Source organism: Sinocyclocheilus anshuiensis, unplaced genomic scaffold, assembly GCF_001515605.1.
Source record: "Sinocyclocheilus anshuiensis isolate Anshui unplaced genomic scaffold, SAMN03320099.WGS_v1.1 scaffold183, whole genome shotgun sequence".
NCBI lineage: Eukaryota > Metazoa > Chordata > Actinopteri > Cypriniformes > Cyprinidae > Sinocyclocheilus > Sinocyclocheilus anshuiensis.
Window position 1 is genome coordinate 2,796,915 of NW_015548309.1, and position 17,096 is coordinate 2,814,010.

At 35.7% G+C, this 17,096-nt stretch overlaps 1 protein-coding gene across 3 annotated transcripts; it reads right to left on the minus strand.

The window, feature by feature from the left end:
• Nucleotides 1-7,167: 7,167 nt before the first annotated feature.
• Nucleotides 7,168-12,802, minus strand: LOC107656357 (interferon-related developmental regulator 1-like). Of its 3 annotated transcripts, none has more exons than XM_016444159.1 (12): nucleotides 12,564-12,802; nucleotides 10,903-11,007; nucleotides 10,683-10,761; nucleotides 10,448-10,572; nucleotides 10,184-10,341; nucleotides 10,031-10,081; nucleotides 9,148-9,326; nucleotides 8,898-9,006; nucleotides 8,120-8,254; nucleotides 7,903-8,031; nucleotides 7,727-7,822; nucleotides 7,168-7,606 (listed from the first exon to the last, which is right to left on the minus strand). In XM_016444159.1, exons 1-12 carry the CDS (start codon nucleotides 12,592-12,594, stop codon nucleotides 7,520-7,522), a joined length of 1,284 nt encoding a protein of 427 aa, XP_016299645.1. In that variant the 5' UTR covers nucleotides 12,595-12,802; the 3' UTR covers nucleotides 7,168-7,519. The 3 variants fall into 3 exon arrangements, with proteins under 3 accessions (XP_016299645.1, XP_016299646.1, XP_016299647.1); XM_016444160.1 differs by having other exon boundaries at nucleotides 12,359-12,802; XM_016444161.1 differs by lacking the exon at nucleotides 12,564-12,802 and adding an exon at nucleotides 11,171-11,297.
• Between the last annotated feature and the right edge of the window lie 4,294 nt (nucleotides 12,803-17,096).

Sequence of the window (17,096 nt, forward strand, 5' to 3'; positions counted from 1 at the left end):
ATATCATTAAAAAAATAAAATGTTTATTTTAATATTTATTTTAATCAATTTGAAATTACATCATAACATTTAAAATATGTTAAAATAGAAAACAGGTTTTATAGGTTTTTATAGATTTTAAAATTTTTTAAAAATACATTTAGACAGTAGTGTGTAATTTATAATTCATTCTATGAAGCATTTTATTGGTCAAAATAAAGAAAAGTCATCGTCAATCATTTTGATTATTTTTAAAATAAAAAGTGACTCTTTCAGTCTACTTAAAATGGACAAAATGGACATAACATATAAAAGAAAAAAAAAATCACCCTCATATTTTGTATTCAGGAGCAGTTTTGTCTCTTTTCACTTTCAACCCTTCACAAACACAAAAGCAACATTCAGGCCTGATGGAAAAACTCAGCCGGTCAATAAATAACGCCAACGTATTTACTACAGCTGTAAAAGACTGACAACGGGATACTTTTGAAGCGTTAGTATTTTGAAGTGCATAATAAAACGGACGAAGGATGCATGAAATCATGACTGGCAGTAATTGCCGCCTTTGTTTGAGCAATTGTGGTTTTTCCGAGAGGTGTTGTAAAGAGGTTATCAGTGATATTAGACTATTTTAAGGGTGACAGAGTAGAAAATTGTGCAGTGAAAATGTTAATCCAGAACGCCGGTATCTTTGACCTTCCGTCATCCCTAAAGCCTCTGAAGTTCTCTCTCAATCTCAGCTCATCCCGATCTTAAAATCATCCTCCATCTCGGAGTTTTATACCTCTGCAAAACACAGCGTGCATTTTAATGTGGCTTCCGTCTAGTCTCTGAGACGAAGCGTCGTCGCCAAAAAGATGCCACTTTGGCCTTGATGATCTCTTTGGAAATGAAAAGCAACCTTCAAAGAAATCAATTAACGTGAAGCGTGGAATTGATTTTTATGGATTTTTGTAAGAGTTGCTGACTAAGATGTGTTCTCAGGTCGGGTTGCTTGCTGAGTTAATGCGACTAGTTTGGAATCCTCAGTCATTTGAGGGAACCAATCAGCTTGTGTTCTCCTTCAGAGCCCTGGCAACAACCCCCAGAGCACGGGCAAGTGTGCTTTAATCATCCTACTGAGCAGCCAATAGTGGGCACACACATCCATAACACACACACACACACACATACACACACACAGGATCACAGGCAGTCACATAAGCATTCATGTAAACACACACACAGAGTGCCAGCTGGGCGTCTATGTTGAAGTTCCTGTCCTCTCGTCTTTCTCCCATAATTCCCTGTTCTATTTACTCATGATTGCTCTTATTTAACGGACCACGGTTGAACTGAAATCTGCTCCCACAGCCCCATAACCTACATTTAATTCAGCTAAATGGCTTTTTATCTGTTCTAATAGCACTAACTGAATAATTTTCAGTCCCCTTTGTTGTTTGTCTTCCCACACAGATTTCCAGACTTTATGACATTGCGAACTGATGCACTGACCTGCTGACTGGTAAAAGATATATTAAAAATTAAAAAGATTCTTATATATTTTACCTGAAATGTTTAAGAAAGGTATGTGGGACACTTTTTGGATGAATTCTGTGCTAATACTATGGTTGACATATACACCGCTGTTCAAAAGTATGGGGTCGGTAAGATTTTTAAAATGTTTTTGAAGTCTCTTCTGCTCACCATGCCCATATTTATTTGATTAAAAAAAATACAGTAAAAACAGTATTATTGTGAAATATTATTCCAATTTAAAATAACTGTTTTCTATGTTCATATATTTTAAAATGTTATTTATTCTTGTGATGCAAAGCTGAATTTTCATTATCATTATATCAGTGACACCTCAGTGTCACATTATCCTTCAGCAATAATTTTAATATGCTGATTTGCTGCTCAAGAAACCTGTTTTTTTTTTTTATCATTATCAAAGTTGAAAACAGTTGTCATGCTTAATATTTTAGAGGAAACCATGAAACTTTTTTTCAGGATTCATTGATAAATAAAAAAATCCAAAATAACAGCATTTATTTCAAATAGAAATAGCATTATTAATGTATTTACTATGATTTTTGATCAACTTAATGCATCCTTGTTGAATAAATAAATTTAATTTATTTTTAAAAAATCATCATCAAAAATAAATAAATAAATAAAAAATAAATGAATGCATTAATTACAAATAGTACCATGGTATGTTTCTGTACTTGTTTTTATACTTTTTGTAAATGTAATACCATGTTTTTTGGCAGAATTGGCAAAATTACATGGCCAAAAGCACAGTAATACCAAGGAACTTTTGGGTACTTGTTTGTAAGGGATGTAAATACTATGAAATGTAAGTACAGAAATAATTTGATATTGTCAACGTACTATGGTATTATTTCGCTGCCATCACTCCACCACGGTATTTTTAAAAAGCTAATAAATTAGAACACAAAATGTATAGTAGATTATTTGACGTTTCTAATTTATATATTCCAAAAAGACTCTAATGCATAGTTTTCCTTTATATTGCATACAATTGTCTAATGGATATAATTCATAAAGGCCTGTATTTATCTTTTTTAAGCATGAAATAATCCCTTTCATGTTATGAAACATACAGTAAATTTGAAATATATGCTACAACACGTTCAAATCTATTATTGGCAAAGAAGGCAGATCTATAATATCTTGTAATATCCATTGTAACACTTGTAATATCCATCTTTTATGTTATCAGCGCTCTTGTATAACCTCATGTGGGCGGGTCTGTGTGAATGGAGCTCTAGCAGTGATCTAATATAGTGATCTGCACTTGAATAGAGGAGCTAAAGTGGCAAACCCGCTGTGCGCTATTCCAGTGCCAAGGTTCTGGCTCATGCTGATCGTGAACAGGTGCCTTCCCATGAACCCCAGCATTATCCCGCTTGGCACGGCCCAGTAAACAGTTGTCAGACCCTGTGGGCGTCCGAATGTGTCACTGGCCTCCATCACGAGATCATGTGGCACCGGCTTCCACCGTGACAGTGGGTTTTTGGCCAAAATGAACATAGCGCGTATGTCTTTTTGTTGGAGGCTGGCTGCTCTGTGTTTATGCGTCACATGTTGGAGGAGTCACCTAACATCTGTGCCTGGCTGAAAAAAAAACAGCACGTGCTGGCACGACTGCTATCCAGTTCCAAAGTTACATTTAATACACAATTTATCATGATCGTGATATGAAGGTGGCACATTTGAGCCCTCCGCATGAGCCTAATGAGGTGTATTTTCCTATTATGTGATGGAAACTTCAGTGGTCTCTGATTTAAACCATCACAGAGGGAAAATTGCATGTTGATAAAAGTGTTGCAAGCCACTTAATTAGACCACTGGAGTTCTTGATAAAAAATGCAAAACTGTTTTTGCAGTTTAGGGTCGTTTCAAACACTGGGGCCTCCTTTTTTAGTGATATCAGTGAGGTAATAATTTTAAAACAAAAGCTCCATTACGTTTTAGGTGATCTATCTAAACAAGTAGAAATAATTGACACGTATTAATGGAAATAAGTTGCTGTGTGAATGTGTTTGCAGGATAATTAATGATGTAACCTCATTAAGATGATGAGTTTAGGGACTTACATTCTCAACAGTGATCAGCTGCCATCTGCTGGAAGATTCAGCTACTGCAGGTAACTGTTGAATAAAAAAATATTGAGCACATATTGAGCGGTTTGCGTGTTTATAACCAGTGTTGGGGAAAGTTACTTTTAAAAGTAATGCATTACAATATTGCGTTACTCCATAAAAAAGTAACTTAGTAAAGCGTTACTTTACTAGTTACTTTAAAAAAGTAATCTGATTACGTAACTCGCGTTACTTGTAATATATTACCCCCAACACTGTTTATAACGCACCACAAACCTTAATTTTGGTGTAAACGGTTAGTTAAATTATTATACATTTGTACTGCTTAAATAAACCGAAAACAACGCAAAAAAGATCTATCTATCTATCTATAAGTACACAAAAAAACGTTGTGTATTTGTGTACAGCAAAATACACCACAGTGTTATGCTAGGTTCTTCTGTGCTAATGAACGTAACATTTTCGCAGATGTTCGCGCATAAATTGAACTAGAGGTTTCAAACATACCTGAAAACACCTTCTGCTCTCGCACAATTTAATACATTTGATTAAAGCCATCTTTAGAAGCAGAGAGAGGACTTTCACCAGCTCTCACTGAGTGTTAATGATAAAAAAAAAACCGCTGGAAGATTCTGCTGGATGTAGCTATGTAGCCTGCTTAAGAACCGGTTCTTTTAAATGAGTCAAAATGATTCACGCACTTGCCCGTGAGTTAGCGGTTTGAGTCGTGAGTTCACAAATGATTCCCTCACTGAACCCCGAGTCATTTTTCGATTACTGATTCGAATCGAACCAGGAATATATTTTGGGTTCGCGAGGTTTACACCGTCTACAACAGAGCTTTGTTTTAATGAATTAAAGAAAAAACGTGTTTTACGATATAGATTTATATGACAAATATATGTATATCTATATAGTAATTAATTAATACATTTATTTTATATTATTTTATAAAATAATTTAATTAATATATTATTATGTAAATTATATAAACAATTTATATTATAAATTTATATTTATAATAGAAATATTATATGATGTAGTATAAAATTGTATTAATATATTTTTATATATTCATTAATTAATACTTTCGGCTTAGAATATTTTACAATAATATTATTGGTTATAATATGTGGCCTGTGAAACTTGTATTGGGAGTCAATGATCTTGGAAATCTTGTATTTTGACATCTTCATGTGTATTTTGCAGGCTTAAAGTCAGACATCTAACTTTGACACGTCGTTGAAAAGATCATTCCGGGTTCAACAGATTCTCACACTGACCCAGAATCCAAACCTCCTGTTGGCTGCTACTTTCTGAGTTTTGAGGCCAAAGGAAGCTAATTATACCACAATGGATGTTGCACATAAACATGAGGCCACCGTTGTGCCATCAGGACATGAAATATGTGGGTCACTGGTATTATGGAGATCAGAGATAGAAAGTCCAAAGGCAAAAGTCTGTGAAGATGATGTTTCATGTGCAGTGCAGCCCCGTGACAAAATAACATGAACATTTTTCATGCCTCTCGGTCTGAACCGTCAGTACTACTGTGGCAACAGGAAGCAAACTGGAGAGGAGGAGTTCTGTCAGGAAACATCAGGTCTGATTTATGAAACGTTACAGAGCTCTGCACCAACCAGCTGCTTCATAGATGCTGCTGTGTGTTTACTGCACTCAGACACACAGCTTTATTTGCTGACTTGGGTTACGCTGACATGCATGACATGACCCTGTTGAACTGAGGTGAATATAGAAAACATTAACAAGCCATGATTAAAGGAATCACAACTGTAATCTTCTATTGAATGGTTTTGACGTTGACATTTGTTAAACTACAAAATGTGTATTTAATTATACTATTTGAATTTGTATATGAAATAAAGTATATTTCCTCAAATGTGTATTCACTCATAATTTGTGACTAACTTTTTTGTGAGTTTGAAAAATAAATATGTATATTCTGTAATGTGTGAATTTTCAACCACATGACCAATTACAAAATGTGCAGTAGCTTTACAACATAATGCATGTGCAAATTAATTACAGTATCCCATAACGCACGACTTCCATTTTCAGACAAGTACACAAAATTGGATTGCAAAGTAATCATTTTAAAATTGATAACTGGATGCCACTCAATGACTTAAACTATTTTAACCGTTTAAACTGTTAGAAATGTGTGTCATAGCATAATTAATTTTATTTCACATAAAAAAGTGGCAGTAGGCTATAAAGTGCACAGTATGAAGTAGTGTTATTTTAGTATGATCTATAAAAATCTCTTGACGTGTTTTTCACATACTAGAAAAGCATTTCATTTCGGATACAGTGTATACTAACTACTCTTACTGTGTAAACTCTTCCATATGCTAACGCTGTATGCTATTCCAAATTTAACCTATGTAGTGTGTCCTGTTTTCCCCGGTCATATCCTGGCCGGGATGTTTGAAATTACCTAAAATGTCCCGATTTTGGCTTGGTTTTCCTATTGTTTTCATACTTGCTGAAGGTAATGGCTGAAAAGCCGTTTGACCAATAGCGTGCAGGAATTGTAAATAATCGACCAATCGTGGCGTGCGAGAAGGCGGGATCTACAGAGAACGGTCAAATCAATAGAATATAATGACATAATATAATATTTAAGATATTGAAAACTCTCTCGTATGTATATATATATATATATATATATATATCATTTTTGAGGTCCCCATGAGGAAACAAGCTTATAAATCATACAGAATTAGTTTTTTTTTTTTTTTTAGAAAATAAAAATGCAGAAAGTTTCCTTTAAGGGGTAGGTTTAGGGGTAGGGTTGGTGTAGGGCAATAGCACATACAGTTTGTACAGTATAAAAACCATTACACCTATGGAATGTCCCCATAAAACATAGAAACACAACATGTGTGTGTGTGTGATGTATACACACTTAATAAAAAAAACTTTATAGACATTAAAAAAAAAACACAAAATTACTAAGACTTTAAAATATAAAAATAACACCCAATTCAAAATATGAACAAAAACATTTTATTACTATATAACTGAATCTAAAATAGTACTGCTTTGACTGCAATTTTTTTGTTAGTTTATTTGTAATTTAACAAAAATGTTCCCATAATGTGAACATCAGGCCAACTTTTTGTCATGTATACATAAATTCCCTGTAACGCTAGTTATTACAACACACAGAAAGCTACACTGTATATCACCCAGAATGCAATGCAACAGTAAAAGTAAATGCATGTAAAACATTAGTTATATTTGGAATAGCATATGATCTGTAAGTCATAAAGTTATCATAACCATTGGAAAGCGTGTTTGTGAGATACACAGGTGTCCTTATACAACACGTCATATGGTGCTGACATGATTCTGTTACAAAACATCAAATGGCTATCTCAGCTTCAGTGAATCGGTGTACATGGCAACTGTGAAGCAAACAAGTGAACAGATTCCAGGTTCAGGATGTCTAATGTAACCATTTCTTTGAGAGAGTTCAACGCCTCTAGTCTTATTAAAATGAGTCATCCATAATTATGAGCGATACTGAAGAAAACAAACCAGGACTTTTGAATAGGGGGCATCAACAATTTTATTGATTTTTTTTTTTTTGTAATGTACAGCCTTGTCACTACAGTACAGCCCATCGTGACATTCACTTACACAAAATACTCATAAATACTGTGCAATTCATAACATTACAAGACCTACAACTACACAAACAACAGAAAACAGGATCTGATGTTAGCGAACCCAACACCATTTACATATAAACACAAATTAGAGTGGAAGAGAAATGAGTGAATTTATAGATAGCAAATATTAAAATTTTACATATATATATAAAAAGAGACCATGTTATGAATGCAAAGAATCAAAAGACTTAAATGCAAGATGAAAGAAAAAATAATGTGCTTTACAAAAACTTAAAACTCCCCAACATCCACCCTTTTGTCCCGAAACTTGTTCCTGGCCTTGGTTCGAGCTTTAAACGCAGCTGCATTGTAGAGGTGCTGAAAGAACAAAAGCATATAAATTACACAACAATCAAAACTTGGAATTTCTAAAATATCATACAGTGAAAAAACCCCCCAAAAAACCAGCTACACATAGAAAATTAACAGCTTTCCTACCCTCTCCAGTCTGGAGCTCTTCATGGCTTTCAGAGCAGCAGAATCGATCAACATCGGTGGTCCCAGTTCAAACACGTCCCTTATGAACTCATTCGCCTGTGGTCAGAAAATTAAGCTTCAATAATCACTTCAAAGATCCCATTTTTGGATCTATTCGCAACATCTGAGAGCTTCACCTGTAGATGGTAGTTCATCCCAGAGCCAACAAACTCTCTGAAGGCATCATAAGTCCTCTTCTTCACCCAGCTGTCAATGACCATTCGCTCTGTGGCGAAGCGGATTGTCTCGCTCTGAAAATCCCCTTCCTGTTCCAGAGACAGAAGTGAGGTCAGAGTCTGAGCTGCAGCACTGATGAGACTGTCAACTATGACAACTGTTTACTTCCTATCTCACCTCTACGGCCTTGAGGACATCTCTGAAGACAGATCTTTGCTTCCTCTTATCGGTCTTGGCTCGGTGTTTGTTGCAGTCAGTGGCTAAAGCGTTCAGCTGCTCACACAACTGTTCCCAGTCGTCATAATCAAACTCCTGTGAAGGTACAAGTCACATTATACAAGAAACAAAATTATTAAAATAAACATTCCAAATAGAAACACAAAATACCTTGTTATTTGCTAATTAATTCACTAAACTATTAAAACAATTTTATTGAAAGTTAAATACTTAATATATATATTTTATTAATTTATTATGAATACATTCAATAAAAGATATTAATATTTAAATGAATATTAATATATTAATTTAAACAAAAAATAAAGTAATACACTTAATATGTATTTAATACATTTATTATTTAATATTTAATTTCATAATTATATTAAACTTTAAAATATTTTGAAATTAAATATATTTTAATACTATTTTAATACACTGTTATAAAATAATTTGAAAAATTACATGATAATTTCATAATTTATTAAATACTTAAACATTAATACTTTAAATTGAATACTTAATAAAATATTGTAATTATTTGGATTTTTTCAAATTATTATTGATTTTATTAAAATATTTAATACATTAATAATATTATTTTATCAAATACAATATTTATTAAAAACAGGTTTACATTTAAACAATTAAATTCAATAAATTATATTTTAATATTATTTAATAAAATGCTAGAAAAATGTAAATAATTTTCTTATTATAAACACACACAACTTACAGGGTCAACATCTCTGATGAGCTCAAACAGGAGGGCGATGGTCTCCCCAGCAGCAATTCTCATGTTGACGTCGTCATTCTCCAGCAGACGTGGCAGTTTAGCGAGATGTCTGAAAACAATAGCACATGCTTATTGGGATAAACCTGGGAGGATGGTGTACCTTAGTTGTAGGTCCCAACATCTCCTTCAAGATCAGTTTGTGAGTACCATCAAGGATCTATGGCCTAAAACGGTGTTTTCCTACACTTACTTTTGCGCAATGGCTCTGATATGGCTGCCGGTGCAGATGGTAAGCAGCAGGGCCCAGGACAGGAGAGCGTTTGTGTGGAGCTGCGTGGTTTGAGGATTCACAGAAGGTCTGCTTCCATCTTCCCTGACGTACGAATGGGTGAAGAGGCTCTCAAAACACTCCATAGTGGCATACACATCCTGGAGGTGACACAAACAACAGGTTTGAATCAATCCTGAAAGCCTTGGAGGCATCAACATGTCTAAGTGCATGGAAAAACTACTCGACACATGTTTACGGTTAACTTGGGAACCACTTTGACTGGATCATTAAATCACTCTTGAACCAGATGAGCCAGATTTCAGAATGAATCAGTCAATCAGATTTGAGAACCAGTGGAAAGTACTGGCTCAAAAGACCAAATAATTCACAAGTGATCTGGTTCTCAGATACGGCTCACTGATTCAATGATCTGTTTTCATGCTGATGATTTCCATGATGGTTGGTTGGTGTTTTAATGCCATGTCAGGTTCCTTAGCTATTTTTATGGCAAGTAACAAGTTCAAATGCTATAAAACAGCAATACAAAAAGCTATACAAGGTGTTTAAAAGTTTGTTTTGGATAAAAACCCAAAAATGGTTTCAAGGTTGACTCATATTCAAAATGATTCGAGTAACAATTTCCTAAGAGAATTTAAACCAGCATAATTTGAATGAATGGTCATTGTATGGAGAAAATCTGCAGATAAAAGTCTGTTAAAAAAATCTTTATGGTCCACAGAAAACTATTTTACAGCATATGGGTTTGAAATTACATTGAAGGTGTCATTTATTTTCATCCCTTTAAGACTGACGTCCACTTGAAAGTTAAAGAAAGTACTAAAGCTTTTATTGCCAAACTTACCATGATATCATCTTCTGCAACAAGAGTGCAGAGGCCTAGACTTGTAGCACACTAGAAAAAGTCGAGATCAACAGATTGTTACCATCTCAGATTTGCTGGATTGTGAAATCATTTTAATTCTTCAAGGCGCAGTAGAGGAGCACGACCGCTTACAGCTTGTCTGGCTTGAATGTTAGCTGCTCCATCGTTGTGGATGGTCCTAAATACGGGTTTAAGGGTCTTAAAAACCTCTTCACTCTCAATCCCAGATCCCAGCTGGATGCACAGGAGACACGCCAGCGAGGCTGCAGCACACTGCTCCACTCCTTTACCTGATTTGCAAGTGCAAACAGCCAACTCAACTTTCTGCACTGACGTCATGGCAACATCTAAAGAAAATTTTATTTCCAACTATTCAAAATCACAAATGAAGCCAACCTTTCTTCAAACAGCGCTCAATGCTGTCCGTGATGGTCATCCTTCTCTCGGAAATGAATTCGTAGAGGATTTTGGTTGCCATGGCAGTCTTTAGTCCATCAAGGGCACCTTGTCTGGTCTTGGCACTAGAAAGGGAGCATAATTACTCAGTTCAGACTGCTGCAGGCTTGAGGTTTTAGCAGAAATGGATTATTTTCAACCACAGTTGATGTCAGGAATCCGAACGAACACAAACCTCTTATCCACTGTGCTGTCGATGTACACCTTCAGTTTGTACTGGAAGTCCTCTTCAGCCATTTCTTCAGTTTCACCAGCTGTCAAATAAGATGAGAGGCAGCCAATCATAAATGTTGCTTTCTTCTCTGATAAAGCTCTACACAAGAGCTTATCCATCCTTTGCATTGCACTGTATTATAAAAAAAACATAGACAACAAATGAGACCGTGAATACCCACCTTCCTCTGCTGCACTGGTTCTTTCACTGAGGCTGCTGCAGTGACTGAGGGTCTCAACAGATGAATCTTCATCACTGAACGGCTGGACATTCCCCTGTTGTCCCCCTGCAAAAACAGATAAACTATAAATCATTATTTAATAAAAACTTAATTGCAAAGCTGCATTACATTATTAAATCAGCACATTTTCAGCATGAATGCTACAGTCAGACTAAAATTATTAATACCGTGAAATATTACAACTTCACAATATTAATCCAGTCCTAACTCTAGTCTTCGGTGTCACTTTTCCTTTTCTTTTGAGGAAACGGTGATCTTTGATGAATTGTAAGTCGAAAAGAACAGCATGTATTTGAAATGGAAACCCTTTGAAACATTATAAATGTCTTTATTATCACTTCAGATCATTTCAGAGAACTAATAATTATTAGTTTTTCATAAATAAAAAAAAACATAAAAAAATACTTACTGACCCCAAACTTTTGAACATTAATGTCTTTTCAGTGAACTTTCAAACAACAAAGAAATTATTTTATGAACCCTTTAAACAGTGACAAACCCTGTAATGACACTTATATAGAAATGTGTTTTCCAACTAATTTCAGGCAGTCGTATGATGTGAGAATGTCACTTCGACCTTATACAACCATTAAGTCTCCATGTCACGCCATGTGTTATCAGCCCGGCAAAATGCAGACATCTGCAAAAGGTACAAAGTGTCAGAAGACAAACTTCTACTGTAGAACTTATGGAAACAAAACAGCCACTATGTGAGATTTCTCAGAGAAAAGTAAATACATCTTGATATAGTACAGCAGAGATACAGTAAAACAACACGTGGGATGGTGTGAAGGACTACAGCAGACTGCCAGCACACTAAGTCTCTTCTCCTTCTCAAAGGCCTGGGCAAATCCAGCGAGCAGATGGGATGAGAACATTTAATAACAGACTACAGACTGATTTATGCACATCTACAGCTGAAAAATTAGGACTTGGTGTTCCTGGTTCCTTCTTCCCATCCTCTATTTGGTCCCAAACAGGCCTGTGTTACATAAGCAGGCTAGTGTGACCACATGGCCTGAATTAACCTCAAACACACTTTTTGACAGCTGAACGTGTAAACACAGAATGTTACAGCAGCTTCCTCCTATTTGTCATTTCACATAACAAATTCGATCTTATATAATATCTTACACAATAATTAATTTATTAATCTTAAGTCTTAATATTTTAACATAAATGATCTAAGTTGATTGTTGTTTTGATATTAATCATGCTATACTATATGATAATCATCTTAGTTAATTCCATGTTAAGCTTTCGTCGTTTGATGCATTCAATTAATCTGACAAACGTTTTATATAGACCCTAATATTTAAAACTAAACAACATTCCCTTAAAAACAAACACCACCTTTAGAAACTCCAACGTACATTTTCTACTTTCCATGACTCACATTGTGTATTATTCTTTTGTTTGTGTCAAAAGACACTCCTGGCTGTCAGCCAATGCGGGTCACGTAGTGATGGGAGATGTAGTTCTCTTCCTTCTATTTCATTTACGCGGTCGGCGTGTAAAGAACTACAAACCCCAGCATCCCTTTCGCGCCTCAGACCGCTAAAAAAACAACCGGTCATTTCCAGATATTCCATCCCACTTACCTCTGCCGCTCCTTTTCTTGGTCCGTGGCATTTTGCTTAAATTAGTAGTTCCGCGCCTAAAATCAACCAATACACGACCAGTTTTTAGTATAATGTCTTTTCAGTTTAGTATATTCCAGTGGCACAGTGAAAAGGAAAGTATTAAAAGCGATTCCGGTGTTAGACTTGGAGCGCGAGCGATACATTTTCCCTCTCAAACTAGGGCTGCGTCAGCGCGCTGCCGCCAAGCGCTTTTATACGACCAATGTTGACGTGCTTAAAAAGGCGTTACCTCACGTGGACCTGGAGACAGTAGGACCAATCACGTTTGAGAATGCGCCGACGTCATCACATATGACAGACTTCCGCCTGGTTTGTATTGGTTTTTGCTGTCACGTCCTCATGCGGTAATGTGTTCACGTTACACATAGTACAGCACATGTAATGCCGGATTATTATCCTTAATATTACTATTATTATGTGTTTCTTCAATTTTGCGGGCTTTTATGTACGGTGTTTTTGTTTATTAAAACCAACAGATTTTATTTTATATATGAAGGTAACATTTATTTTAGGTAACAGTCTTGGACACTTTTTACCATGCTTTAATCATTATAATTTATTTTTCATAATTTCATATTTCAGAAATGCTCTTTATATATAGTTTTTACATTCCAGACACGAATGACATGCATGTATATGGACTATTGGAAGTTTTTATCAGACAAATCAGAAATAAACCATTGATTTTAACTTGGTTATTAACTTATGCTACATTTTCACTGCAAAGGTGGCACAGAAGTGCTTCTGAAGTGGCATTTAGGTGTCTTTACGAAGACTGTTTAATGCTGTTCAAAGGTGTCATAAATGCATTTACACAGCAATCACAAGTATTTCATAGTAGTGGTTGGGGTGGGTCATAGCAGGCATAATTTAGTCTGGCTTTTATGTAGCTTTGTGAGTTTACACTAAATTTTGAGCTGGCACAGAGCAGCCTTAACTTAGCTGTGTAAATACACCTTTAGAGTGTGTTTGAAATTTTATTTTCTAAGTCCACAGGACCAAAAGTGCACATAGTTGAAAAAAAAAACACACTCGCGTATAACATTTCTGTAGTTCATGTGATCAAAGTCTTGTGGCATAAAAGTCACGAAGAAAATGAATACTGGATGAAAGACGTGCTGCAACACATGTTATAAGCGCAGCATTGTGCTGTTTTGTTGCACATGGGTTATCAGTGCAACAGGTGGAATCAGGGCACTGGGCAATGCTGACACTTTGACCAGCTGGCTGGCAAAAGTATAGACTGTGTCCTACACATGTCTATAAGCCCTTTGTTAACATAATTCAGAGGGGATTTGCACCAGTGGTGCAATATTGCAATATTTAAATAAGAAATTATTTTAATATCAGTAATATTCTGCTATTATTAAAGCAAGCGTTTTATGTTTACATGCCTGAGCAAAAGCTAGCACTTCTAAATAAAATCTGCCTTAAAGGGATACTCCACCCCAAAATGAAAATTTTGTCATTAATCACTTACCCCCATGTCGTTCCAAACCCGTAAAAGCTTAGTTCGTCTTCGGAACACAATTTAAGATATTTTGGATGAAACCCGGTAGGCTTGTGACTGGTCGAAGCTGTTAGGGGTTTGGAACGACATGGGGGTAGATTAATGACAAAATTTTCATTTTGGGGTGGAGTATCCCTTTAACAACTAAATCTTAGCAGGATCAAATAAAATGGCACCACTAGAGGGAGCTCTTTCAAAATACTTGCTCATGAATAAATTAAGCACCTGCCAAGTTCAGAGTAATCTGACATTGTTGCATTATGCATAAAGGGATTCTTTTGATGATTCACGATCATTCGAATCTAATTTAGGTTGAAGCGCTTCGTGGAACCCTCGAATCGAAATAACAGATTGCATAAGGTGTCTGCCAATTCAGTGGTGTATGAAAGTCTCACACATCTGCACAGCCCAGAGGTTGAAAACGAGCTGAAGACCCATATATTTGCCTTTCATGCACGCATTCATAATCAAATATTTTGACCTTATATCAAAGTGCTTTCAAACATTTAAACACTTTACTGGATGCTGTTTCGTAAAAGAAAAAAACAATCTGTTTATGTTTTAAACAGACCACTAAAAAGCCAGTTTGTTTGTCTATACTGGTTTGATCTGAAACACTGAGGACTATGTGACTATTTACATTTAGTCATTTAGCAGACGCTTTTATCCAAAGCGACTTACAAATGAGGACAATAGAAGCAATCAAAATCAACAAGAGAGCAATGATATGCAAGTGCTATAACAAGTCTCAGTTAGCTTAACGCAGTACAAGTCAGTGAAAGTGATTTTGTGCCTCTTTGAGATGGCACAATAATACGCCGTCCACTTGCAGAACGCAAGCTTCTAGAGGGCGCATAAGTCTGAAGTAATGAATTTAGGTAAAGGGGTGCAGAGCCAGTGGTGGTTTTGTAGGCAAACATTATTGATGTGCCTAACTGGATGGTGAAATTGTGATGAAACGATGGGTTTGATGGGTTTGTTGAAACCACAAGCAGTTCTGTTTTGGCAAGGTTGTGTTGAAGGTGATGGTCCTTCATTCGGCAATATGACTATTTAAAATTATTTTACACACACACACACACACGTTATTTTCTGTATTGGGCTGTAGTTAAAGTAATCGTTCACCCAAAAATGAAAATTTGCTGAACATTTACTCAGGCCTTACAAGATGTAAATGAGTTTGTTTCTTCACCAGAACAGATTTGGAGAAATTTAGCATTACATTACTTGCTCCCCAATGGATCTTCTGGAGTGAATGGGTGCCATCAGAATGAGAGTCCAAACAGCTGATAAAAACATCACAATAATCCACACCACTCCAGTCCATCAATTAAATACTTGTGAAAAGTTGTTTGTTTCTAAGAAACAAATCCATCATTAAGATGTTTTAAACGTCAAACCACTGCTTCCAGCTAAAATATGAGTCCTCTATCCATAATATTGCTTTCTCCATTGACAAATAGTCTCACCTGAATCAGGAGAGAAATATGCACAGATCACAGTTTACTAGCAAAAATGATTCAAACAGTTCTAAACAAACATGTCTATGGATATTGATATGAGAGTACAATAGCGGATGGACTTTTCCACTGGAGGAAGTGTTATTATGGATTATTGAGCTGTATTTTGGCCAGAAGCAACAGTTTAAAGTTAAAATGCCTTGATGATGGATTTGTTTCTCACAAACACGAGGCTTTTCATTCCAAAATATGCTAATTGGAGGACTGGAGTGGTGTGGTTTTTATCAGCTGTTTGAACTCTCATTCTGACGGCACCCATTCACTGCAGAGGATCCATTGTTGAGCAAGTGATGTAATGCTAAATTTCTCCACATCTGTTCTGAGGAACATAAAAACTCATGTATATCCTGGATGGCCTGAGGATGAGTACATTTTCAGCAAATTTTCATTTTTAGATGAACTATTCCATTATTATCATCCCTAATGCTTTTCCACTTTTCATTCATCTGCTTTTAAATATGTATTCTCCCCAGCAAAAATCAAACCCAACACAATGTGCTGACAACCTGATTACTCCTATTAAAAATACATCAAGCAAGTCATTACATGTCGGATACACTGGAGTAATGTACCCTGACTTTTGGCAAATTCTGAATGTGTGTGGTATTCCAGTTTTAAATCTGCTGTTGTCATTCTATAAATAAAGAAATAAAATAGAGGCTATAAGATCTTTATCTTCTTCTGCTTTGTATGTCATGACTAGGGGGCCATAACAAAATAATAAAGACTGGCCGCTACTTATGGTGTTGTCTGCTTGTGAGGCGATAGCATTAACATCGTCATTGTCTGTTTTAGTTTTGTTGATGAGAGTACAAAGTGTTGTCTTGGCAAAAGGTGAGTACTGGCAATATTTTTGCAACCATTTTCCAGGTTTCCACCCCACACGCTGTTTTTTCTGGGCATTGATTCAGACACTTAAGACTTCGGAACGGACAACTGAATGAATTTCATTTCCTCTACCACTTCCCTCCCCACATATTCCCCCTGCCTCCTTCTTTTAGCCTCGAAGTAGGTTGGAAAATGTAGCCAAGTTTGTTCTCTAAATGTATTATGACTCCTCCGGAAGTGTTTATTCAGCCGTAATAGTCATAAATGTCAAATTGTATATCAGCAAAGCAGGAAGCAGGTTTACTGTATCAGATTTACTTGATAAGTTTTGTGGGTTTTGGATGAAATTATGCATTTTCCTGATAAAGTATTTTAAGTTTGACTAAGCAAATATGCTGATCTCAGTGCCAACACTAAACCAGATTGACCAAGATGATGTGAGCTGTTCTCTCTAAACTGCTGAAAGAATAGGTTATGGGTAGTTGCCAGGTTGCTATGCGGTTAGTTTTTATTTTTATATTTTCTGTTGTCATTTTAATTTTAGTGCAAGTTTTAGTCATTTTTTTTTCTATTACATTTTTATAAAATTCAGTTTTAATTGTTATCGGACATCAAAGTAAACTAACTTAAAAT

What these genes read in the sequence shown, in the direction of transcription:
- LOC107656357 (XM_016444159.1), bottom strand. Translation starts at nt 12,594, where the DNA reads ATGCCACGGACCAAGAAAAGGAGCGGCAGAG. An exon ending in AACCAGTGCAGCAGAGGAAG is followed by an intron (nt 10,762 to 10,902) that starts GTGGGTATTCAC and finishes CTTATTTGACAG; the next exon opens with CTGGTGAAACTGAAGAAATG. An exon ending in GGATGAACTACCATCTACAG is followed by an intron (nt 7,823 to 7,902) that starts GTGAAGCTCTCA and finishes TTCTGACCACAG; the next exon opens with GCGAATGAGTTCATAAGGGA.